At 41.4% G+C, this 26966-nt stretch overlaps 1 protein-coding gene across 1 annotated transcript in view; it reads right to left on the bottom strand.

Annotated features, from left to right (window-relative positions):
* The window catches only part of LOC137780701 (potassium voltage-gated channel subfamily H member 6-like), a 43780-nt gene that overhangs the window by 9069 nt on the left and 7745 nt on the right, over positions 1 to 26966 (bottom strand). Inside the window, exons 3-14 of the mRNA XM_068568891.1 lie at positions 21060 to 21224; positions 18598 to 19043; positions 18261 to 18381; positions 16685 to 16764; positions 16384 to 16506; positions 7805 to 7977; positions 5696 to 5834; positions 3416 to 3553; positions 3042 to 3196; positions 1486 to 1727; positions 862 to 1061; positions 414 to 501 (exon numbers count right to left, since the gene is read on the bottom strand). Coding sequence (XP_068424992.1) covers positions 414 to 501; positions 862 to 1061; positions 1486 to 1727; positions 3042 to 3196; positions 3416 to 3553; positions 5696 to 5834; positions 7805 to 7977; positions 16384 to 16506; positions 16685 to 16764; positions 18261 to 18381; positions 18598 to 19043; positions 21060 to 21224 — 2070 coding nt within the window. The remainder of the gene's footprint in view (positions 1 to 413; positions 502 to 861; positions 1062 to 1485; positions 1728 to 3041; positions 3197 to 3415; positions 3554 to 5695; positions 5835 to 7804; positions 7978 to 16383; positions 16507 to 16684; positions 16765 to 18260; positions 18382 to 18597; positions 19044 to 21059; positions 21225 to 26966) is intronic.

The following is a 26966-nucleotide window of genomic DNA, read 5'->3' as shown; positions in this document are numbered from 1 at the left end:
ATACCTGTCGTTATATATTACTAAGGACTTATAGATGATGCACCAATGTTAACATGTACTTTATAAATGTGTTTTAATACTGCTAAAGTGAGGACTGTCTATACTTTACAAAGCATTAATAAATGACATTGAAAGGCCAGTAGAGCCTCAAAGTAACACACGTCTCAGTTATCTTCACAACAGAAAATGAAAATATACACAACACAAAGAGATAAAGAACATTAATATATTAATAATACATCAATATGATGGTGATGGGGGTGATACCCGTCAGCAGCAGAGTATTGAATGTGATTCATAGTTTGCCAGCACATTCATAGCAAACTATAAAACACTGGTGCCACTGACAGGCATCGCCTCAGTGCATCACCTAGCTGGAGTTCTTTCTGACCCGATAATGTGAAGTATGTTACCTTTAAAAGCCTTAAAGTTTTGCAGCAGTGACCTGTTGAGGTGGAGACAAATATCTGCCTGGAGACACTCCGGGAAGCCTTTTAAAACCTGGAGATGGGGACATGAAGAGAGGACACTGGGTGGTTAAAGTAAAGGAAACACCTTCCCTTCAAGAGGAAGAGAAACAAAGCCATACAATCATATGTGTTGATATTGAGTTGTTCACGCATGTGACATGATCCTACTGATCTATAAAACTTTGGTAATTTGGTTCCATGTTGCATATTTCTACTTGTGTTAGTACTCATGTGCTATCTAAATTTAAGTAAGTAATGTTTTCATACATGTGAGAATATTACTTGGATTAGAAATATTGTTTCTTTTGAAATCAAAATATGAGTTTTAGCATGCAAGCTAACATACCACATGCTGCATCTGAATACTTAGAATAAAGCCTCCCACACTTACAGCGTTCATATCTATTCCATTGGTGTAGGACCAGGCGTGTTGGAAATACTCCTCGAGCCGCTGCCTCAGAGGGTTGGGGATCTGGTGGAAGCGGATGAACTCTCGGACCCTCATCATCTGGGCATGGTAGCGAGCCGTACCGGAGTACAGCCGCTGGATGATGGCTGACACGTTACCGAAGATGCTGGCATACATCAGAGCTGGAGAGAAGATCACATCACATACCTTTAATTCAAACAAAGAGTTTATTATAATAATTAGACTAAAAATGCATGCGTTCCATCCCCGTTAATGAAAAGGAAAAGCTGTAAATATTTGTATAATATCTGTTCACATTCAGAATTCTCAGTATAAACACGGTAAGCAGGCTCAAATCATTTATTTGTTAAATGTTTGGTATTACTTCTTCAAGCACACTCTTGATGCTATTTGGAGTCTTGGAGAGTTTTTTTCATCTGAATGTAATGTTGAACTTTTCATCCAGAACGTTTCCTTGGCATAACAATGTTACTTTGTTGAGTCAAAAATAATTCCTCCTGCCTTCAGAAAGAGTTCTTCTTTGAAAGCAAACTGTTGCTGCAGCTTCACTAGTTGTGTCCAGACGGTTGTGTTTGTGGAGCTCACCTCCTACCAGCATGACGCAGATGGAGAAGATCTTCTCAGAGTTGGTGTTTGGCGAGACGTTCCCGAAGCCGACGCTGGTCAGACTACTGAAGGTGAAGTACAGCGCTGTGACGTATTTATCTCTGATGGACGGACCTGAGCCGGCGATGGAGTCATTGTACGGCCTCCCGAGCTGCTCACCCAGATTATCCAACCAGCCAATCCCGGCCGAGGTAGAGCGCTCCACATTCCCTATGGCATACCTGTGGGAAGAAAAGCTGTCAAATGCACCTTTACACACTCTGAAATAAAATTATTTTCACTCTTATGATCTTGTTTATAAAAGAAGTCCAGTAAGAAAACAGTATTTGAACGCTTTTTTTAATGGAAGGCATGTAATTATATATTATGATGACAACAAAATAATGTTTTATCCACAATGTATTCCCTATCAAACTGTGATATGTCATATGATGAGTACATAACCAGAGCAAGTGAATCCGATTTGCTCAACTTGTAAGGAATTTCCAAATCCTTTCCTATTATTTATAAAAACAGTTGTAATACATTTCTACAGCTGATGAAATATCCTTTTCATTACAAAAATCTAAAAAGCTCACCTTTTTGGGGGGAATGGAATAACTAATAAAAGCCATAATAATTAAATTCACTTTATTTTGTATAGCCCAAAATCACAAATACTAAATTATCCTCAGAGGGCTTTACAATCTGTAAACATAACATCCTGTCCCAGAACCTCACATCGGATCAGAAAAAAATTCCCCAAAAACAAGAACCCTTTAAGGGGGAGAAAAAGGGAAGAACCCTTCAGGAGAGCAACAGAGGAGGATCCCTCTCCATGCATGGACAGACGCAATAGATGTCATGTGACCAGAATAAACAACGTAACAGCGTTACAACATATTACATAAATATGACTATAATGCTAATACTAAACATATAAAGAATAATTTTCCATTTTTCTGACAAACAGCATGACGTCCTTAAGGACAGTACGCTCTGTATACAACACATTTCATCATCTCTCACATTTCAGGATTTGTAGTAGGGACTTTTGTTAAGATGAAGACCCAATAAAGTGAATACATAAGTGATATGCTCATATATAAACAGCATTCAGTTATAGTTTAAAGAAATAAAAGTGACTGGCTTTAGACTTTTTTTAAATCTGTCTCACTACCTTATTTTATTGGATAAGTTTCATACACACTAAACCTGTCCCAGCTAAATACTTGGTTACAGACTGTAATGTCTAAAACAATTCATCAGCTTCAGGAAATAGTTGAGATGGTTGTATCAGTGTTATCCATGTGCTTAAATTTTGATTAAACATATCAATAGCAATACTATATTAACATTATTAGTAATGGTGTTCACTATTGTGTTATTATACAGATGTATCCAGTCTTGTATTATTCTCTTGTTTTTCTATCTTTACACTTCATGTCTTGATTCCTCCCAACAGGAGTGAATGGATGTCTGGTTGTTATATGAATGCAGATCTACGGTCTACAATGTAAGGTGTAAACACTGCAGGAGGAAGCAGAGCACAGTACCAGATGCAGGCCAGCCAGTGGGCGATGAGGGCAAAGGTGCACATGAGAAGGAAGAGGACAGCTGCACCGTATTCTGAGTAGCGGTCCAACTTCCTGGCTACACGAACCAATCGCAGTAACCGAGCTGTCTTCAGTAGACCAATCAGGGTGGTGGTCTGTTGCGGGACAGAGAGCAGCAATGTGACTCAATGTATAATGTCAGTGAACTAAAGCTGAATGACAATATCAAATCAATTGCTCCCAGATGTTTCTTTCTCCTGTTTCTCTTGTGCTCCTTGTTTCCCTTTAATCCCAAAAGTCTTTCCGTCCTGCTGTTTACCCAAACCTCCGTATCCTTATCTTCCCCTCCCTCCCTTTCCCTCCCTCCTCCCTACCTCTCCCTCTCCACCTCCCCTAACCACCTCCTCTCCTGAGCGGTAGATGAGGAGGTCAAAGGGAATGGCTGCCACCATGTCGATGAGGAACCAGCCTTTGAAGTAATGGACTGCAATCCGAGCAGACTGGCTCACCACCTGAGGAGACACACACTGACATTCACTCATTCGTGTCTCACAGCTCCACAGCCTTATCAAAGCACAACACAGATTTGCTCTTTTATCACCGCATCAGCTGTGGCCAGAGACATTGGTACTGGTTAGAGTTTGAAGATCAAAGGTCAAGGTCATTGTGACCTCATGTTGGCCTCATTGTCGCAAAACCTCAGGAATGTTTTGAGCCAAGTTCTTCTGATTTGACACAAACTGATTAGAATTTGGTGATCAAAGATTAAGATAACTTTGACTACTCAAGAATTCTAGAATTCCTATGGCAATTTCACACTGCACACACACTGATCATCACAGGTCATTTGTTTGTCCCTGAACCTACTAGTAAGTGAACTGGTCAAAACAATTCATTAGTTAATCATCAACTTGTGAGCATGCATTGCTCACTCCTGGCATGACATTAGGTCAGTGTGAGAAATTCCAACGAAGATAATAGCAGATTCCTGTAACACCAGCTCTGAAATACCAAAGAGCGGGACATAAATAACTACAACGTGCATTTGAGAGCTACGTTCACAATGTCCTGTGGGAGGAGTGCTGTGAATGAAGAGGCCATTCGATACTTCATCCATCCCAACGCAAGCAGCACAGACATGTCTAGACAAGTCAGAATAAGAACAAACTCATACAGGAATAACAATGTTCCTCTATGTCAAGTCAATGCATTTGTTTTACACAATTACATTTAGATTGAGTATCATAACCAGAAGAAAGCTGAAGTCTGCTGTTCATCAGCTGATAATTATTCATCTCTTCCCAGACATCAGCAGGTGCTCAGCTTGTAGCTTGGAGGGTTTTGTCTTTCTGTAGCTCTTCTCAGGCTCCTCTTCTCACAACATCCCTGATGATCCTTAGATGGTACCAGTAATGTTCTAAGTGGTTTTGATCCCCTGCTGTACATATCCCATGACAGTTTGTAATGTTTCCAATCAGGATGCGTTCTATTGCTCCTCTGTCAGAGTTAACAAGAACTTGGCACATTCATTCAGCCTTCTTAAGGTTCCTTTAATAATTCTCAATTATTATTATTATTATAATCTATCGGTTTTCGGTCCAGGGTCCACAGACCAGGGCGTCTGTTTCGGGACCTCTGACATATGTCACATGATATATGTCATGACAGAGACACACTGATCATCAAAGAAGGAAGCATAGGTATTGAAAGCGCAGTAGACTCATCACTGCCACAGCATCCTCAGACCGGCCAGCCGAACCAGACTTGTGTAGCAAATGGGCGACAGTTAACTCTAATCCTAACAATAAATGATCCCTGAATCCTTGATATCTACTTGCCGTTCAACATGCTTGTCAGGCCTCGATTGCAAACAATGAAATGAACAGTGGCCATTCATTGGTCTCCTGAGTCAAAGTTCTGTGAGACCCTAACCCTCCTTCCTCTCTATGCAGACTGATGTGGACTTTGATTTGACATCTTTGTGATACTGGGATCCCTCCAAATGTAATTGACAAGGGTTAGGCCTTCTTTTACATTAAGGGTTAGGGCTATTTTACATTAAGAGTTAATGCTATTTTACATTAAGGGTTAGGCCTTATTTTACATAAAGAGTTACGGCTATTTTACATTAAGGGTTAGGGCTATTTTACATTAAGGGTGAGGCCTTATTTTACATTAAGGGTTAGGGCTATTTTACATTAAGGGTAAGGGCTATTTTACATTAAGAGTTAATGCTATTTTACATTAAGGGTTAGGCCTTATTTTACATAAAGAGTTACGGCTATTTTACATTAAGGGTTAGGGCTATTTTACATTAAGGGTGAGGCCTTATTTTACATTAAGGGTTAGGGCTATTTTACATTAAGGGTTAGGCCTTATTTTACATATAGAGTTACAGCTATTTTACATTAAGGGTTAGGGCTATTTTACATTAAGGGTTAGGGCTATTTTACATTAAGGGTTAGGGCTATTTTACATTAAGGGTAAGGGCTATTTTACATTAAGGGTAAGGGCTATTTTACATTAAGGGTTAGGGCTATTTTACATAAAGGGTTAGGGCTATTTTACATTAAAGGTTAGGGATATTTTATCATATGGGAACATAATATTTGGGAGACCATGAAGGCTGTAATCACACACTCAGTTCACTTCACCTCATCATTGGAGTTAACATATGTGGTCCTGAAGTTAATGATGATGTCAACAATGAACATGATGTCCACGATAAGATCCACCACGTTGAGGGGAGAGCAGGAGTAACCACAAGTCTGCATGGCTGCTTCCTCCTGGTCACTAAAGACACACATAGCAATGAATAAAGACATGGCTTTTGCTCCAAGAGAAAATGAAACCTCCACATTTGATACGGATAATGATGTCACAAGGATAACACAGACTTTAAGACAAGTTGATACAGACTTTGCAAATAATATCCACATATGTATAGATTCCTCATCAACATTAAAACACTTTTGCACATTTGATTTTCTAATCCAAGCCTAATATTGTGACATGCAAATCATTCTAATATTTTTTTAGCTTTGTGTAGCAGAGGAATGGTCACGGGGTCATTTCAGTTATTGTGTGTCTATCGTGAGAGTAATTATTCTTTTTTGAGTGTGGTGTTTTCTTTTGGTTCTTTTCTGCTTTGCTGGCAGGCAAACAAGGCACTCTCCAAACACACCTGAGGCGCATCACATGATCACATGAGAGACATCAGAGCAGAGAGACAGCAAACTATTGGGAGGCGAGGAAGGGGACAAACAGCTGAGCGGCAAAGTGAAGGTAGACCCCATCCCATAATAAAGTTAATGACGATGATGTTATATATCCATATGTATACATATATATATAAATATATATAAAAATATATATATATACATATATATATATATGTATATATATATATATGTATATATACATATATGTATATATAAATATATATATATATATATATATATATATATATATATATATATATATATATATATATATATATATATTATATAGATATATGTATATATAGATATAGATATAGATAGATATATATATTTTAATAAAAAGAAGCCCAAGCCTAAATATTTTTAGGTACACAATTCTCACACACTACAATTGCATTTACAGATAGATGCTAATAATAACAGAAAGTTTTTTTCCCCATGTAATATTAACTAGCAGCTACATCCCTCTAGTAGTTCCAGCTGCAACACTCTTTTCAAAATTATACTTTTTTACAGAATTTCTAATCCCATTACCTCTTTGATTCCTGACCACCTTTGGGGGGAAAACATTGAAATATTTTTTTGTGACATCTTGTTGTGCTACTACTACCCAAAGACAGCAGCTTGCTGTTGTCAAATGCGCCTGCTGCCTCACGCCGCTGTTTTGGGTGAATGACGTCACTTGCGAATTGGAGGTGTTAACACTTGTGTGCCAAAGCCAAAGTAGTGGCTTTAAAAAAACAAAAAATCATAATTGTTACCTGTCCAAAAACACAATTTTATCGAAGCATTAACATGAGATAACCGTAGTTTGAGGATGTGATCTTAAAAAATATTATTTATTTTTTTTGAAAATTAATATTCGGGGCTAATCAAAAAACATCCGTGGCTTTGGGGGAAAAGTGTCCCTGGCGACAGTGTCACAGACCAACACACTCATATTTTGGCTATACAAAATAAAGTGAATATTCTGCCCTAAACATTTCCTTCTTTACTACATTATTAAACAGTAAGACGTAATCCCTGCAAGAAGACAATATTGGGAATGTGTGTATGTTGCTGGTTTTCTGTGCTCTAGATAAGGACCTAACCTACTCAGAACTCTACAAACAGTGCATTGTCCCCATATCAACACCTTTTGTACCAGCTCATTGCTAATATTTAGAACTGTGAAATTATGAAGCAATTAAGGGAGTAAGTGTAACCGTAATGTATTTTTGACTTTCATCTAAATAAGGAATTAGCTCATTCAGCCTGTATTAGAATACTAAATCTCTGAAAAAGCTATCAATTTGGACGTTTTGCTCATGAAAAGTTCATTTAAATATTGAAATATGCAATGTTTGGTTACGGTAAAGTATGTCATTGTCATTCTTATCTCTGCTGACATGTTGCGTCTCCAACCAAAAGGTAAGGCGACTTGATAACAAGCTAGGTGGTCGAAAGTATCATCCTTCCTGTGTGGACGAGCAGTAGCAGTATGAAAAATCTTACATCCTAATAATCAACTCATACAGCTGTATTATGTCAATTTCCACGAACCTCAGTAGAAATGTAGCAGAATAAGGAGTGAATATGGCTGTATAAATGACCAGGAGCAAAATGACCCAGTCCCACACAGCTTTGAAAGGACTGTAGTGAAGGATGGTCCACTTCTGGATCCTGGGAGTCTGCAGTTTATACTCGGGTAACACATCAGCACCCAGAGACAGCACCTAGAGGGAAGAGAGACGAATGCGTTAGTTGTTTCAACGCATATTTATTCAGGTTTTTCCTCAGCCACCTCCCCTCTGTATTGATGAGGTGTCATGGTCCCTGCTGTACTCCTCTCCCCTTCTGATGTCCTGCCGGTTTTCCCTTCTCTGTGTTTCCTGTTGATCCCAGTTTGTCCTGTGTGGGTGTGTCTGCCTAGGCGTGGCCTTCCCGTCTTGCTGCCAATTGACACACCTGCAATTCATTTCCCTCATCAGCCTAAAATAAACCATTGTGAGATTATTTGGCTCAACATAATTTCTTCCCCTAACTCCCCTCTAGTCCTGGGTTATCCCTGGTTAAGGTTGCATAACCCACATTAATTGGTCTGCAGGGAGAGTGCTTAGCTGGAGCAATTTCTGATTCTCGGCCTGCTTGCAGTCAGCACTGCCTCGTGCAGAGGTCCCCACATTACCACCAAGCCCTCAGCCCCCTGACCTGTCCTCCATCCCAGCTAGGTATCACGATCTAGAGACGGTGTTCAGTAAGGACTTGGCCCTCTCATTACCTTTTCACCACCCTTATAACTGTGCCATAGAGCTCCTCCAAGGCGCTCCTCTCCCATCTAGCCGGCTTTATAACCTGTTCCGTCCTGAGAGGGAGGCCATGGAGAAATAAATCTAGGAGTCATTGGCAGCAGACAGTCAGACCATCCTCATCCCCTGTTGGCGCTGGATTCTTTTTTGTTTCCAAGAAAGACCACTTTCTGCGACCTTGTATGATCGTCGATTTAAACAATATTACCGTAAAGAACATGTAAGCCTTATTGCTAATAAATTCTGCTTTTGAGCCTCTCCAAGGTGCTACGGTTTCCACAAAGCTAGACCTCAGGAATGCATATCATCTGGTCAGAATCAGGGAGGAGGACGAATGGAAAACTGGCTTTAACACCCTACTCGGACATTTTGAGTATCTGGTAATGCCTTTCAGTCTCACTAACGCCTCCGCTGTTTTTCAAGCCTCGGTTAATGATGTGCTAAGAGACTTCTTCCATCGTTTCGTCTTTGTTTACATGAACGACATCCTTATTTTCTCTCAGAACATGTCCGACCATGTCGCCCATGTCCGCCAGGTCCTCCAGAGACTATTGGAGAACTGGCTCTTCGTCAAGGCAGAGAAATGTGAGTTCCATGCTGGTTTAATGGGCTTTCTGGGGTACATCGAGAGTGGGCAGTTAAGGGCCGACCCAGAAAAGATCAAGGCAGTGACAGAGTGACCACGACCCTCCAACCGAAAGCAGCTACAGCGCTTCCTGGGCTTCGCAAATTTCTATCGCCGGTTCATCAGAAACTACAGCAGGGTTGCAGCTCCCCTAACCAGACTCGCGTTCACCTCCATCCCCTTCGCTTGGACCCCTGAGGCGGAGTCTGCTTCCTCCAACCTAAAGGGTAACTTAACCTCAGCTCCCATCCTAATATAGCTTGATTCTTCTCGACAGTTCATTGTGGAGGTGGATGCTTCAGACAGTGGAATGGGGGCAGTCCTTTCGCAATGCTTAACCTCCGACCAGAAACTCCATCCCTGTGCCTTTTTCTCCCATCGCCTCTCCCAGCCGAACGTAACTATGACATTGGCAACAGGGAGTTACTCTCAGTCAAGATTGCGTTGGAGTGGAGGCACTGGCTGGAGGGAGTAGAGCAACCTTTTGTGGTTTAGACCAATCTGTACTGTCATGGTCTCTGCTGTACTCCTCTACCCTTCTGGTGTCCTGCCCGTTTTCCCTTCTCTGTGTTTCCTGTTGATCCAAGTTTGTTCTGTGTGGGTGTGTCTGCCGGGGCGTGGCCTTCCCTTCCTGCTGCCAATTTACCTACACACCTGCAATCCATTTCCCTGATCAGCCTCATAGTAGATTACCCCAGTCCTCTCTCCACTCCTCGCTAGATCGTCAGTTCACAAACGACTGCCACGGCCTCCTTGGACTTCAGTATATTATTGTATGTAACTTGTGCTTTCTCAGCCTCTAAGCTCCCCGTAACTCTCTGGAACAACTGCCCAGCCTCCATCTCAACCAGCCCCCAGCCAGCAGAAGACACCAGCAAGATTTCCTATCTTTCTCTGGCCTGTAAATAAATATAATTGTGTCACTTCTGCTACGGGTGTTTGCTTTTGGGTCCAGCCCCACACCACTATGACAGGACTGCCATGGTGCAGCACACTATACTGTAAGAAACTGGAGGTGAGAAATTAAATTGGTGTCAGTGAGAGTGAGCAACTGTTGAGCATATTTTTTTATCTGCCTTTATTTTTATACACTTTTTTGCAAAATTGTATTCTATTTTGCACCAATTCCTTTAATTAAATTCATTTCATATAGCCCCAAATTACAAAATGGCCTTAGAGGGCTTTACAATCTGTAGACATAAGAGACGTGCGTCCCAGGACAGAGGATGTGTGTTATTATCACACATGAAAGACAGACACTTTTGGCCCTCGGTTCAAACACACACATTGCTTATCACACTATCCTACATGGGCCAGTGAAATTGTATGGAGGAAGAGAGGCAAGGAACATGCTGGCTGGAAGACTCAAAGAAGACAACAAATAAAATGATCTGAAGAACTGCCAGAGGACCCAGTCACATGGTCCATCCTGCACCAATTAAACGAAAGTTACGAAGGTAACTACGATTCTATGAATCCTGGATGACCGCCAAAGGCAGTGTTTCCCACTGGCTATGTTCCATCTTGCGCTTGCGCAGGTCGAGTATTTATAACAACAGAGTGTGACCTCGGATGACCCCAAGCCGGGTATAACTTCCGGTGTCATCCTGAGATCAGTCCTGCGGAATCTTCTCGCGAACCACGAGATTCCGAGTGACCAAGAACTCTGGCGGTCATCCAGGATTCATAGAACCATAGTTACCTTCGTAACTTTTGTTCTATTTCATCCTTACTGACTGCCAGAGGTAGTGTTTCACACTGGATGACTCATATCAACAAAGTCACGAGGAAATCAGAATCAGAATCAGAATATGTTTTATTGCCACGTAAGTTATCACAAATGAGGAATTTGTCTTGGCGGAGGGTGCATCATAAAACACAACAAAAACAACAACAAGGAACATTTAACTGTACAAGGGAAAGTATAAAAATTTGGATAAAAAAACAAGTAAATAAGTAAATGCAGTAAATGTGCAGTAAATAAGTCCCTTGAAAGTCAAGAGACCCACCTAGTCAGACTCAGGCAGAGGGATCTTGTCGAAGCACCACACCCAGAGGGTGAGGGGTGGCAACGTTAACCCTGCAGTACCTGGTGAATGTGCTTGGTGATGCCCATGAGGCTGCAGCACATATATCCTCCACGGGCACACCCCTCAGGGTTGCCCATGACATGGAGACACTGCTGGTGGAATGGCCCCTTACTCCAGATGGCAAGACACGGCTGTTTGCTCTGTAAGCCTGTGCGATGGCCTCCACTATCCAGTGGGACAAGCGCCGTTTGGAAAGGGCATAGCCTTTCCTAGGTCCTCCATAGCAGACAAAATGCTGCTTCGACCGCCGTATACCTGCTGTGGCCCTGACCTCCCCTCAGGCACTGGGGAGTCAAACTGTGCCAGCTGGATAGGCTGGTTTAGGTACGAGCGTGTCAGTACCTTCGGAAGAAACGCTGCATTAGGCCATAGTATAACACCCGAGCCATCTGAGATCCACCTCAAACAGGATTCGCTCACCGACAGGGCGTGTAGCTCGCCTACTCGCTTTGCCGAAGTAATTTTAGGGCGACTATGGCTCAGTGGTGAGCAGGATCGGCTTTCAATCAAAGGATCGATGGTTCTATCACCGGTGCCGCTAGTCCATGTCGATGTGTCTTTGAGCAAGACACTTAACCCTAAAATTGCTCCCGTTGCTGCGCCTACAGAGTATGAATGTGTATGAATGGTTGACGATACTGATGTAGCACCTTGCATGGTGGCTCCTCCCATCAGTGTGTAAATGGGTGTGAATGGGTGAATGATGTCATATGGTGTTAAAGCGCTTTGAGTGGTCGGAAGACTAGAAAAGCGCTATACGAGTACAGGTCTGTTTACCATTTACCCGGGTTAGCCCACGGAGCCCACTGTGCACTGCCTCATACGTAGACTATGCTGATGACATGTGTATCCAGTAACAAGCTGGTTCCCCCTCAGGGAAACAATGCTGTCCACGGCTCTGGAGGCGCCATGTTGAGAGGCAATCATAATGCTTCCGAACTCGAATAAGTCACCTTTACTTCAATTGTTAAATGTTACCTTTTTAATTGTATTGTTTTTCACTGTTTTGAAAAATACTAATACTAATACTAACTTCTAAATAATTGTATACAGTCATTGCTATATTCACTTTGATACAGTAAATGATGATAACGAACAGTGAACACATCTGTGACCATGACTATACCCTCCACATTTATACACCAAAGATGCTTTAAATGTTCATAAAATAGGATTAGCAGCAATTATTATGATGGTCTTCCCATAACGTACCAGGTGATATTCAAGCATTTCTGTGCTAAACATGAAATCAATAAAACTGCACACACACACACACACACACACACACACACACACACACACACACACACACACACACACAGACACACACTGTTCTCCTCACCTCATGAGCTATTGAGGAGATGCGGACCGCTCGCTCCACTCGGCTGTTTCTGCGTTCCCGGTCCACACCTGACCTGACCTGAGCTCCACAGGGGTCCAGAACATTCACTAAAGACATGGTCCACTGTCTCTCCGTCTGACTGCTTGTATCCTGTCTTCTTCCTCTCTCCTTCTTTACATGTAACTTACGTTTTCATACGCTTTCCTCTGTGTTTTGGAATTTGTTCAGTTGCTCGTCTTCATTCTTGCTCTCCCCCTCATCTCTTTGTCAGCCTATCCAGACACTTCTGTTTTGCCTTGTGGAGGTCATTGTATCCTTCACCTCATTGCTATCATTAGCTTGTGTCTATTATAAACCATGCCCTGTCAATGGGACATGGCAGGGGTCATCTGACTTTCAATCCAGATTCTTGGATGACAAATTAGTTTCTAAAGTTTATAAAAAGTTCTGTTTCTGATCTTAACGTGAAATTTTATCTTTTATTTTCACACAAAAAATGTGAAGATATTCTGATACAGCTTACTTGAATCTGTACTTGTAACAATGCGTTCTCATTTCATGATGCAAAGATCACCAGATTCGTACTTTCAAGGTGTATTTCATTGAGACAGCTCACAGCTTCCACTTGAGAGATTCACCTTCAGACTCCTTCAGTATTCCACAACACGTCACTCCTCAATCAGACATTTGGTCTTGTCAATAAACCTCCCAGTGATGCGTCAGAGACAAGAGTCCTGAGTGATACAAAGTATAGACAGAAGTGCTTGATAAGTCCATTAGAAGTTCCAAATAAAACCCTCCGGCAGCAGTTAAGACCCATCTCTTAGTGCTTGCAGGATTATTTCAGATGACAGCTTCGTCTTTCTCTCATTCTCTTTTTCTCTTTTTTTCTCCCAGCTCTCCCTACTTTACTCTCAGTCTGTGCTCTGAGCTTATAGTGCTCCTCTGCACTTCCAGTCCCACACACTGATCTACGCTGCCCCTCTCCCCATCACTCCCTCTTTACCTCCCCCTTTTGTCTTACTCCTTATTCTCCTCTCTTCCCTCTTTCCCTACTTCTCTCCAGCACAGTGATGCAGCATTTACGTTCTATAAGACAAAAGGTAGGTACGTATCAATCATCAATTAGGGGAGAGGGTTGCATTGGCTGAATAACTCAAGAACACAACTATATTGTTCACTTTATCATGAGCTTGCTCCGCCACTGGGCTTTTTCAATGCTAGTGTTTCGTGCGATAACGTTCACAGTCTCATTTAGTCATTTGTATAAAGTCACCTTTTAAAGATATGTAAAAGCTTCAAATTCTCGAGCATTTCGATGTATTTTATGTCATAGAAGAAATTGTTAAAATCTCTAACCTGGCGTTAACAGCCCTTTTTTAAACCCAACAAACAATTCAAAGAGCAGATTGGCTTTGAGACAAATTGCAAGAATGCTGACTCATTTTGGGGTTTTATGAGCTGGTCTACATCAACAGGTATTTTTGGACAAGGTCTACTGCAGACCCTCAAGCTTTCCTTTGTGCCCTCCTAAGCTAACAATAGCCTATCCAATCAGTACACACACGCATGCACACACACACACACACACACACACACACACACACACACACACACACACACACAGTGTTAAGGGCAGTCACCAACATTGTTTCCACAATGATGTCATTATCTCTGACCTTGGCCCTTCTCTCTAACGGAGGAAGCATAAGAGACGTATAGGACCAAGCATGAGTGATCCATTTAACAGTTCCTTATTTTCACAGCTCTGTTCACATTTAAAGCCTCACCAGTTAAACTGATAGCTGAAACATGTCAGCAAACAAAACAGAATGTACAATATTATTTCCCAGTTCATTGCATTTATATTTCACTGTACCATAAGGGCAGTAGATATACCACAAGACAAAATGAATTAAGAAAAATAAAAATGCTCAAATACCCAGACTGCTACTCAAAGTTGGGCTTCTCACTTGTGAACTCGACACATTTATCCGGCTTCAAGAAGCCTTTGTTGACAACAATGGAAGTGCATATTGTAAATGACCAGGGTTTTTACACATTTGGACCAATGTATTTCTATGACTTTTCCATGACTTTTTCATTACTTTAAACAAAATTCCATGACTTTAAACCAAATTTTAATGACCAAACATTTAGTGAAATCTCGGCATATATATATATAGACTCTTGAAGTGGGGAGCAACCCCGAGCGAGCAGAGATATGAGCATTTGCTTTCACCACAAGCAAATTGTAAAGCACTGGCATCTTGTGATAATTTAAAAGATAAATGTGAATTGGCAACCTTCATACCCACATTAGGTTTGTTTGAGATGAGCCAATTCTGTGCAGAATGAATTGTTAGCGATCGACGCGCAATGCATGCTGGTTAGATTTGTGTCCGACTTGCTCCCACCTTGCTCTGACGTCGTTCACACAAGGTCAATGATACTCTCACGAGAACGAGACGGACGTCGATTTTTTAGCCAGGCGCTGCAGCAGCTCATCACCGAGCTGAACATAACACATTTCCATGACTTTTCACGACTTTTGGGACTTTTTGGGATTTAATAATGGAAACGAGCTTTTTAAAATTCCATGTCTTTTCCAGGTTTTCATGACCGAACGAACCCTGAATAACAAACCATCAACGAGCCCATATTTAACCAAAACAACATATACTATCATATGTCATTCCTCTTGTGCATGTAAATTTATGTCTGCAACGTTATTATGGCAAATGTTAAAAAAAATGCCATAGATGTGGAGGCTGCACTACTGAGGGTCAAATGAGTGCACACAATGCTGACCTCTTGTCTGGAACGCAACATTAGCACCACAACACGGCTCCTGTAGTATTCAGTTGTCCTTACACAGAGGTCATCAGTGATGTGATCAAAATGCTCCTGCCACAAAGGAATTACTCGGTTATCAGAGGGCGAATTAGGTCGTCCAGAATCTGCCATGTACACCTTCACCTGAAATAGATGAGGCATGAGGACGACAGCGTTCCTTTACACAGGCATGGTGGAACATTAATGTTTGTTTTCTTATTATATATTTACATTACAATGGAACCCTTGGATAACATCACCAACATTAGTTAGTTATATCACAATCTAACCCTTTATTCTGTATATAAACCACTTCGTGTATAGTTAAAAATATATTATTTATATCGGTATGAACATGTTTGGAGTATGTAGAAAAAAGAATGGGCACTGGCAAATGAATAAACTCTGTCTGTTTTCAAAACGTTCAACATTGAATGTGTTTCTAGTTAGTATGGCTTTAGTTGCGCTAATCACACACAGGAGCATACACTTTTAGTAAATACTCACCCACACGTATCTATGTGCGTCTTTTTCACCCCAGCCCTTTACACATATGCACGCACACGCACAGGAAAATCATGATTATTTTTAATTATTATTAACGAAAGTCAACATAGTCTATGCTAAAAGCATACGGGAGATGGACCTATTTTTTTTCAAAATAAAAGCCCCAGAAGGTAACTATATTAAAAGAGAAGGTTGTTATTTAAACAATAAGGTACTGTATTGTCAAAAATGTACTGTTCAACGGTGTTGTTAAACCTTTAAAACAGTACATTATGGTAGAGATATGCGTGACACATATCTGTAATAATATATGTTGTGTGAAATGTGTACATACACACCCACAATAAGAAACAATGATTCCCATTACACTATGTGTGCAGTGGAGGTGGTTCTGGTGTAGAACTGAAAAAAGGACAGTGTTCATCTCTATTGACCTGGGTGACTTTCTCCGTGACATGGTGTGTTCTGTCCATCAGTTTGCAGGGAGGTCTTATTTCCCCTGGAGGTAAAGCCACGTAGGCCTCTGTCCTTGTGTCTTGGAGGCTCAGGGTCATCTGCTGCATATGCAAAGATCACATATCAACACACACTGGAACATGGAAAGCAACACAAGACGAGCTTGTTAACGCTGTATTTTAGGCTTTTAAGTGCCTAAACAGTATCAAAAATGTTATTATCACTGCATTTGTAATGTTTCTTTACATGTTGGAAAAACTGAGTTTCTGCATATGTTACCTGGCTGTTGGTCCGGTCGCGAGAATCTGTGTCCGACGTCCCAGCTGGCCCGCTGCTCTTTCTACTGGCTAGCATACCAGCTGAAGGGAAGACGGAGAAAGTTAACACAGGTATTAGCTTTAGTTCTCCACGAGATACGATCAATGTGTCTTTACTAACAAGTCCTGTGCCACAATCCATCATAGTATTAGTTAGATAGATAGATATGTACTTTATAAAACTCCAAAGGTAAATTTCTTGTCAAAGAAGCAGCGCCACACACTTTACATTTATCAAATGGAGTAAACTAAACAAAAAAATAAAAAATAAATAAAAAATAAAATAAATAAATAAAGAATATATATATATATATATATATATATATATATATATATATATATATATATATATATATATATATATATATATATATATATACACATATATATATACACACACACACACACACACACACACACACACACACACACACACACACTAAGAAAATTAAATTAAATGTAAACAGTGTGAAAAATGCGCAAAATATGTAAAATATATATATACACAATAGAATACAAATAACTGTGCATAAATCCACATTAGGATACACATAACTGTGCATATAGAAAGTATAAATCAACATAAATATGAATATAGATGTGAATGTGTAAAGTGAAAATTAGTCCACAGAGGATCTGGCCAGAGGTGATTTGTTGTACAGTCTAATTGCTGTGGGCAGGAATGTTTTCATGTATCAGTCCTTGTGACAGCGGAGCATAATGAATCTTTTAGAGAAAGTGCTCCACTGACTCTGCAGTAGGAAGTGGATAGGGTGGTCGGGTTGTTCAATATGAACAATAGTTTCTTCAGTGTCCTCCTTTCCACCACCGGTTCCAGATGCTCCTGCTTGCAGCCGATAATGGAGCCAGCCTTCTTAACCAGTAAGTCGGTTGGTGTCACCGGCTCCAATGCTGCTCCCCCAGCAGACAATGGCGAAGTGCAAGACACTGGACACAACCGACTGATGGAACTTCTCCTGTATCTTGCTGCACAAGTGAAAGGATCGAAGCTTCCTCAGGAAAAAGAGTCGACTCATAGGTCCATTTTGTGTATCTTTGCTGCTTTGAGGGTTGGGCACAGCCTGTTGAGGTGTAGGGGCCCTTTTATATCAGGTTACAAGGTACAAATCAGGGGGAAAAACATGGTATGAATCCAACACAAAAACAAACATGTTAGGTCTCAAATTAAATTTAAAAATCAGGGTTACAATAATATATAATCTCCATGTACAACCTCTAAACACAACTCTAAATATGACAATATTTGTAATATTGCATATATAAATATACATTTATAATTATAGGACAATAGACAATAAATAGGACGAGGTGTTAGGGTTAGAGTGAGGGCTTAACGCGCTACGTGCATCTCATAAAAATACATAAATCATCAAGCTTTTACAGTTGACATAGTAAGTTCACATATTCATCAACATAATTTTTCAGCTATACCTCTGACCAGAAGAAACATTTTCATGTGTAAGCATTGAACTTTTTTTGAAGGGGTTTAACTGGATTAAATGCAGTGTCATTCTCACCAGTACAACTGTGCCTCAGCTGCAGCCTCTTTTCCCAGTAGCTCTGGCCGCTCTTGATAGCATCCACTGAGGAGGAATGTCTTAATGTCCCACGAATGCCCCCTAACCTGCTGGAAGGATGCTTGCCGCGGAAAGGACGGTCATCTTCATCTGCACCTCTTCCGGTCTCCTCGCTCCTAAACAGGATGTATATTTATCAGAATGTAAAATGTAACATAATATAACAGAAGAGAAACATACTTTCAATCTTCTGCATGTTTGCACAAATGGAAAATTGTCAATAAAACTGACTTTTGATGAGAAAGAAAATCAAAAGATGTAGATACCTTGGTGAAACATGTGTGGAAGCAAGTGGCAGGGCCATCGCTGCAGGGGCTGAGGATGGAGCTTGGGACAGACCCGCGTGGAGCTGCCTGCCTCTTCTCCCTCCTCCTGCACTCAGATCCACGAGCAGCCCACAAACATCCCCTCCATCCCTTTTCTTTCTGTCGCCCTCGCTCCTTCGCCTGCTAGCCAGTGAGCTGCCTTTGTCGCCTCCTTTTCGCCCTCCTCTCATTCCTTCTTCTTCCTCCTCCTCTCTCTCTCGGTCCCACAGCAGTAGTCCAGCTCCGGCCTCCTCCAGCTGCTGTCTCTCAGGAAAGGACAGTAGCTTGTCCAGGGCCACAGACTCGTGTCCAAGGGGAGGGAGGTCAGCTTGAGGAGCCCCCAGCTCTGTATCCTGAGACAGGACCCCCGAACTGGAGCCAAGGGATCGCAGGAGGAGGCGCAGACGTTGCCGCCGAGCTGGATGGAGAAATTATGAATGATTCATTATGAAATATGCACTATAAAAGCACAACCATACACAACAAACACAAAGGAGACCCCAGGAGAGCACTGTTTGTTTACCACGTGAAACCAAAAGTAAATGGCGACTTTACGCTCGTTATGCAACGTTGTCCGTCCTGTTGCGCAACGTTTTATAAAAAGTCAGCTGAAGGTGGATATGTATTCACCCTAGTTGTTACGTTATGTTGTAACTTCAAGATTTTAACACAAAGGGTTTCTTCTTACTTTGTTGCCTCAACCTCTTTTGTTTCACATATACACAATGTGTGGTCTTTGGTTCAGAATTGTCACCATTCAACTGGAAACAAATGATTTATATTTCAATATGTCCAAAACTCCATCGCCCGACTGCTCACCTCCACCTGACGCTACGAACATATCACCCCGGTCGTACACAAGCTCCACTGGCTTCCGGTCAAGTACAGGATAGACTTCAAACTACTACTCACCATTTACAAATTCCTAAATAACCTGGCCCCTCACTACCTTGCTGACCTCCTCCCCCTCCACGCCCCAACCCGGACCAAGCGCCGACCCCGGGGCGATAGGGCCTTCAAAGCTGCTGCACCCCCCCTCTGGAAAGCCCTTCTCATCCACATCCGTCAGGCTCCCACCTTTCATCATTCAAGCAGGCCATCAAAACACACCTCTTCCAACTCGCTTTCACCTGTTAAAACCCTGTACCTACCCTCGCTATGCCCCACGCAGCCTCTTTAGTTTGCTTTCCTTTCTTTCTTTGTTACCTAAAATGTTCTGTTTGTTTGTTTGTTTGTTTTGTTTGCTTTGTCTTTCCATTTTTGTTCTGTTCCGTTTGTCATTGTCTTCTGTCCATAATGTAAAGCGTCTTTACATATCTAGAAAAGCGCCATATAAGTCGTTATTAATATTATCATTAAGAAAATATTTCTTATTTATATTTCCTTTTGGGATGAATGTGTTTGGAGGTTCCCATCATGCTTCAGGTATGAACCGAAAGTATACTGTTAACCAGTACTTCAGTAAGTTAGCTGCGATGAGAAGTTACACTGCAATAGCCATTAGCACTTCCTGTTTGTAATCTGGGTTCATGTTGGTATGGCGGTCAACGTGTGGTGATTATGAGGCAGATCTGAAGTCCATGTAGATCTGAGAAATGTTCACTGATAATAGGCTGACATGTGACTGGGTTGTGATCAGTGGTGGAATGTAACGAAGTATTATTACTTTGTTACTGTACTTAAGTAAATTTTTACGTATCTGTACTTTACTTAAGTAAAAATAATAGTGCATACTTTTTACTTTTACTTGGTTACATTTTGCAGCTATTATCTGCACTTTTACTCCACTACATTTCTACAATATGTGTCATTATTCATTACATTTTATGAACACAGTTTCGCCAAAATGTTGCCGACACAAAAATATGGATTGCATTCAGCACTGTAATGGAAACACATGAGGCCCCTGCAGAATGACCCTGAGAGCGCACACACACACACACACACACACACACACACACACACACACACACTCTGCAGGAGGGGCGGGGCTCTCCCAGAATACACCACGGCCCAACAAAAACACCGTTCCAGGTAGTAGGATCCGAGCTACGCAACAGTTAGCTACATATTTGCTGCGGGCTCACCGGTTTGTGTGACCATCTGAACCATTTCAACCCTGTCTCCTACAAATGACGTTCCCCAGAACTAAAATGCATCTTTAATTAAATTGACTAGAAACGTATTTTCTCCCTGATTACGTTGGTATTACACATACGTTGATTATACGTCTGTGTTGTACTGCAGTATATATATATATATATATATATATATATATATATATATATATATATATATATATATATATATATATATATATATCTTTATTTTTTAAAAATGCTCAAACTTTACTGTAGGTGTATTTCAGACCCAGTGTGTCTCTGCTGACCTCAGTGTGTGTGAATGAATTGAGTGTCGGATAAATGAAACATACCCAGGGTCAGCCAAGGAATATTCATTACTCGGTTAAGCTCTCTGGCTGGTGAGCTATTGACTGGTTTGGGGTCAGTGGGGAGCTCAAAGTTGAGAATGAACATGATGACCCGGCCGCCTTCGTTCTTCACAGGAACCACGTCGATGGCACAATGGAAACACACTCCTGCAGCACAGACACACAAGAGAAGAAGAAGGGTTGCTTCCTGTTTTCACATGAGACGTGACGATTGGGACAAGTCAGAAGGTTCATGTCATTCTGAGTTATTACCCTGGACACTTAAAGGGCTAACATTGTTTCAGTGTTCAAGTGTTATTGTTTTATATTGTTAGTACCTTACCCCCCGACAGCATTATTTTCTATGCTTTCTATTTAAAATGCTTTGTAACTTGTGGACTCACCTGTAGTGGCTGCGGGACAATACTCAATGTCGCTAGTGGGTGGCAGTGGCGGGTTTTGATGTAACGGGCGCCGTAACTGTCCTAAACAAAGAAGTGCCGCAGCAGACTGGCAGCGTGACGAAGTGAGTCTGACGTAAAGCACGTATTGTTCTGAAGTTTCTGTTGTCAACAAGCAGCGGTGCTGCCGCGAGCAGCCAGCCGCGAGCCGCTTCACACGCGCTCACTAACGGGCAAATACCCTACATGAATATGTACCGGCAGGTTCCGCGTCCAAATTGAAAGTTAATCGCGCATGCGCAAAGCTCCTGACCCCGCGGTCTGATATATGCAGAGCACTTTAAAGCAGCATCACTTCTGGATCTTTACTCTTCTCTCAAAGAGGAGAACTTTCCTCAGATCACAAGATGTTTAGTGCACTTGTTCAAGCCAACACAGACTGGACTTGTATCACTGAGGAAGAAAAACTGACAAAAGAAGTGGTTTGTCCCTCACAGCGACCCTTACTACATTTTTTTTCAACTTTGTCCAGCTCTAATGAAACATTTAAGTGGTTGGAAAACTATTAAACAGGTCCATTTAGTTTTCATGGTTTCCAGACGAAAATCTGCCTCACGTACTGCACTCAGATTACATTCATAATATTGAAATCAAAAATCTGGATATCCTAAACCTCCATCCATCCATTATCAGCCACATATCCGGGGTCGGGTCTCGGTGGCAGTAAGCCCAGCAGGCCGACCCAGACTTCCCTCTCACCCGCAACATGTTCAGCTCATCCTGGAGGACCCTAAGGCGTTCCCAGGCCAGCCGGGAGATGTAATCCCTCCAGTTGGTCTATCAGTTGGACGTGTCCGGTAAACCTCCAGTGAGAGGCGTCCTAAACCCTCACCCTTTAAACTGAAACTATCGGCATGGCTTTATAAATATATGTGCATATAGTTTAGTTGTTGTTCTGTTGTATTTAGCTCCACCCTCTCTTGTTTCTTGTTACTTTTTGTTCCAAAAAAACAGGATGTTGACAAACAAAAAACAAGATTGCAAGAGAGACCAAAATGCTTAAAAATTTCAGTCCACAAACTAATGTTTGACATCACGATGACACCGTTAACATCCTCTGGATACTGTGGAGGTGGTGGGGGACAGGAGGATGATGACCAAGCTCTCATCCCAGCTCCTTCAGCCACCGGCTCGTTCATCCCCAGGGTCTTAGGGAGAAATACCGCAAGTCCTTTCTCCCTGCTGCTGTCAGGCTGCACAACGAGCTGAGCCCTCAGTAGACCACAAAACCACTCTGGGCATGCTGAACATTTTCGTGAGCACAATGATCACTTTAATTCATGCACTGGTATTCCATCAGTATATTTATTCTATCTGTATATTTATTCCATCTGAAAATAAATATTCCATCTGTATATTTTATTCCATTTGTAAATTTAATATTCATTTTTTTACTGCAATTTTTTTTCTTAAATTTTTAATCTGTTTATTACCGTTCTACTGTTTATTTATATTACTTGTTTATTTTATCTTAATACTTATGACTGTGAGCAATGCTACTGTAATCCTGTAATTTCCCCAGAGGGACTAATACAAGATTATGTTATCTTATCTTATATAACAGTAAAAACATCTTGAATCACCAGTGTCAGAGTGGAAATGTTTTCTCTGTAGTCTGCTACCTGTTAATCAAACTGCATTGAGTATTTATGCACAGTGTGTGGTATTTATAGACACTGTGTGGTATTTATGCTTTGTTCAGTGTCCTGCTTATATGTACAGGATTAATAACCCTAACCCTAACTTAGATCTGATGTACCTTTTGAAGTGGGTCGGTCTCGTGATGTTCACTCTCTTGTATACTCTTTAGACTCTGCATTCCTAGGTTGCTGGTTTCTCCAAATATTCACTCTGTATTCCTGAACATAGTTAACAAACCCAGCTGATAACCAATGTCATCTACACCAGTGGTCCAGGATCACCAATGTTCTTAGGCTCAGTTAGTAAAGTGACCTTCAGAGAGGTGAAAGCTGTCTGGCCAATATGAGGATCCAATATCCAATCAGTGGGCCTCCTGGTGCATCTATGTTGGATTTGATCACTAACCTGTGCACCTCGTCAACTTGGAGCCTGTGTCATTGAGGTGCTTAATCCAAGACTGTTTTATGTATTAGTCTCTCCTGATGGAAGACACTTTTATTCAAAAAGATTTAGTCTCAATGGATTATCCCTTTGGACTCATATGAGGTGTGTCAGCAGATGGTCTTCCAGCTGCGTAACTGTGATATCATTAAGGTAGAATATGTTAGCAGGTAGCTATGTTAATCCATCCCCACACACACACACATACACACACACACACACACACACACACACACACACACACACACAAAGCCGAGTGCACTCCTTTCTGCCTTATTCATTCAATAAATCCTGTTTCAAAAGAAAACCAAGGTCATATACATACATGACCGTTTCGGTTTTTAAGTGAATTGAAGATATGTACAACAAATTACAACATAAAGCTACCCATTCATTATGATGTGCGATGTCGTGAGAGTTTGGGATCGTGAGGTGGGGCGTGTGTGCACAGATTAAGACGACAAGCAGTGTTTTTTTAATTCAAAGTTCTGTATTCAGGCTTTTCGGTTACACAAAGCAAGTTTGGCAAAATCACCATAGCAACACATCAAACCTCATCCAGAGCAGGTTTAGTGAAAGTTCACTGGATAAGCTGGCCACTCCCATTGGACAAAAATCAGCTCCCTTCCTCATTGATGAAGGAGCGATATTAGTTAGATTAGTTTTATAGGGAGAGAGAGAGTTCTTCCAGATCACCAATATCGATTCTCACGTCATGATGACTTCCTGTACGAGCTTACGTCATGATGACTTCCTGTACGAGCTTACGTCATGATGACTTCCTGTACGAGCTCACGTCATGATGACTTCCTGTACGAGCTCACGTCATGATGACTTCCTGTACGAGCTCACGTCATGATGACTTCCTGTACGAGCTCACGTCATGATGACTTCCTGTACGAGCTCACGTCATGATGACTTCCTGTACGAGCTCACACCATGATGACTTCCTGTACGAGCTCACACCATGATGACTTCCTGTACTAGCTCATGTCTTTATGACTTCCGCCCGGCTGTTCTGGAGAATCAGGTGTCTTCGTGGGTCAGCCCCTGCGCATTGTTCAACGGCAGAGTCTCTTTTTTTTGCATCATAATGGTGGAGCAACTCTGCGGATCGTGTATTGAGTGTGACGGTCTCTGACAGTAACTCCAGTGACACTTTTTCCTCCCAGTTCGCCCGCGATGTGGACTATACGGCACTCATTGAAGGCCTTGCTCTAAAACCATGGGCTGCCACTGATACACATGCACGTATACATGCACACACATGCACTGCAAACCTGTGCAGCCGGCCTGGCTATGGTAACAAAGCCAAGAGTGTCACACTGCGCTGAGGGTTGTCTTGACTGGGGTTATTGTCTTGTCATTTACTGTTTTATTTTGAAAGTCTAACTCCCTCTCGTTTCAGGTCACTTGCCCTTCCTCTTCCTCATTCGTCGCTGGTCTGATTGCCTCCCTGATTCCTGATTGTTTCCACCTGTTCTCCATTACCCTCATGTGCTTATCGTCTGCGTCTTCCCTTTGTCTAGTGCGAAAGTGTCTTGTCCCATGTGCGTCTCACTCAAGCCCTTGCCACAGCGTTGCCCCCGTTAGTAATTTTGCCTCGAAAGAGTGTTTTTCTTTGTACTTTTCAGTCTAGTGTTTTTGCCTCGTACAGAGTGAATTTTTGTTATACTTTATAGTCTAGTGGTTTTTGCCTCGTTGAGAGTGATCCTAGTTTTTCCTCGTAAAAGAGTGATTTTTTTTTTCAGATGCTGTGCTAATTGTGTTTAGAGTTTTAAAAAAAGGGACCAATGGTTGGACAAACGCTTGGTAGCGCCTGAAAAAAACTGTAATGCTTGTTTATTGTCTGAAAGTGTAAGGTTCAGTGAACATCCAGGGAATTGACATTGTTAAGTCTTATTAGTGCCTGAGTGTTTACTTGAACAATAAACTGGACTGGACTGACCACACACACACACACACACACACACACACACACACACACACACACACACACTCTCTATAAAAAAGGACAGTGCAGACTCTTCTTACTGAGGAGAGCGAGGTCTTCTGGAGTGCAGAGAGCTCTGTATTTGATTCATCTCGTGTGCACTTTTCCGTTTGCAGCTGTAATCCTGAAACGTCCCCACTGCAGGACTAATAAAGGAATATCTAATCTAAGGTTTACGACAACTAAAAACTTGATATGGGGGACATTATGTTTTGTGTTAAATGCAACCAACGCTGACTGTTAAAAAATAAAACAATTGACTCCTGTCTTTATTGACATGAACACAAAAATGTTGTTTCAGTCACATTAAGGACAGTCTCCAAAATCACATGCTTGTTGATCCATATAGAGAATCTCCATGACCTCATCATGTAGGAGCTCCAACAGGGTCGCCATCTCGCTTTCACACACTGTAAAAGGGTCGAGGAAGTGTGTGTGTGTGTGTGTGTGTGTGTGTGTGTGTGTGTGTGTGTGTGTGTGTGTGTGTGTGTGTGTGTGTGTGTGATAATCCTTTGGCTCTTTCCATTAATCTCTAATCCGTTGTTTATCATTTCCATTGGCCGATATGGTGCTTATGCTCTAATGAAAACTATGATCCTATTTCTCTCATTGTTCCTAAAGTCTGGCACCGACCTTCACTATGACCTTAAAACACACACACACACACACACACACACACACACACACACAGCTCTCCCTTCCTGTCAGTCTTACACAACCCCCCTCCAGGTTCTTTCTTCTCTGTCTGCTTCTCTTTATTTTTGGAGAGCATATGTCACGCATCAAATTACATTTTTTGTCGATTGCTAAAACACATTTGTTAAAATGATCACCCATTTTCTCAAAACTGTAAACACAAAACCTAATCTTCAAGCACTATTTGCAAAACCTTTAATCCTCTTGCAAAATGAAACTTTCGCCACAAAAGTTTTACCTTTGCTCAAAATCAAACACTGCTCTCAAACCATAAACAAAGTGATCAAAATAATATCAAGCAGTCAGTAAACAATACACCAATAAATAGAAAACACATTGTTCAAAATATATTGTTCTCAGGGAGAAGTAGATTTTTAATCTCAAAACTAATGTTCTATTACAGTATCTCAAAATTGACCAGAAATTACTACTGTGCTTTGCTCTTTGCAATTCATTTTGTTCTTCCTCCTGGTACCCCTATTTTTACAGTACTATACCCTGCATCTCACAAATGTGTCTGTCTCTGTGATACTCTAATTCTTGTTCTTTGTTGATATGAACCTGCAACCAGTTAAAATCTATTGAGCAATCAGTACTGTTACAAATAGAAAGCACAATGTTCAAGGCCATACCATTTCTTTATTGTACATTATACAGCCTACAATGCACTGTAGGCCT

Source organism: Clinocottus analis, unplaced genomic scaffold (genome assembly GCF_023055335.1).
Source record: "Clinocottus analis isolate CAN_PGR_092001 unplaced genomic scaffold, fCliAna1.0.p SCAF_11, whole genome shotgun sequence".
NCBI classification, from domain to species: Eukaryota; Metazoa; Chordata; class Actinopteri; order Perciformes; family Cottidae; genus Clinocottus; species Clinocottus analis.
The sequence above is the reverse complement of the archived record's forward strand: the minus strand, read 5'-3'. Positions and strand labels throughout refer to the sequence as shown.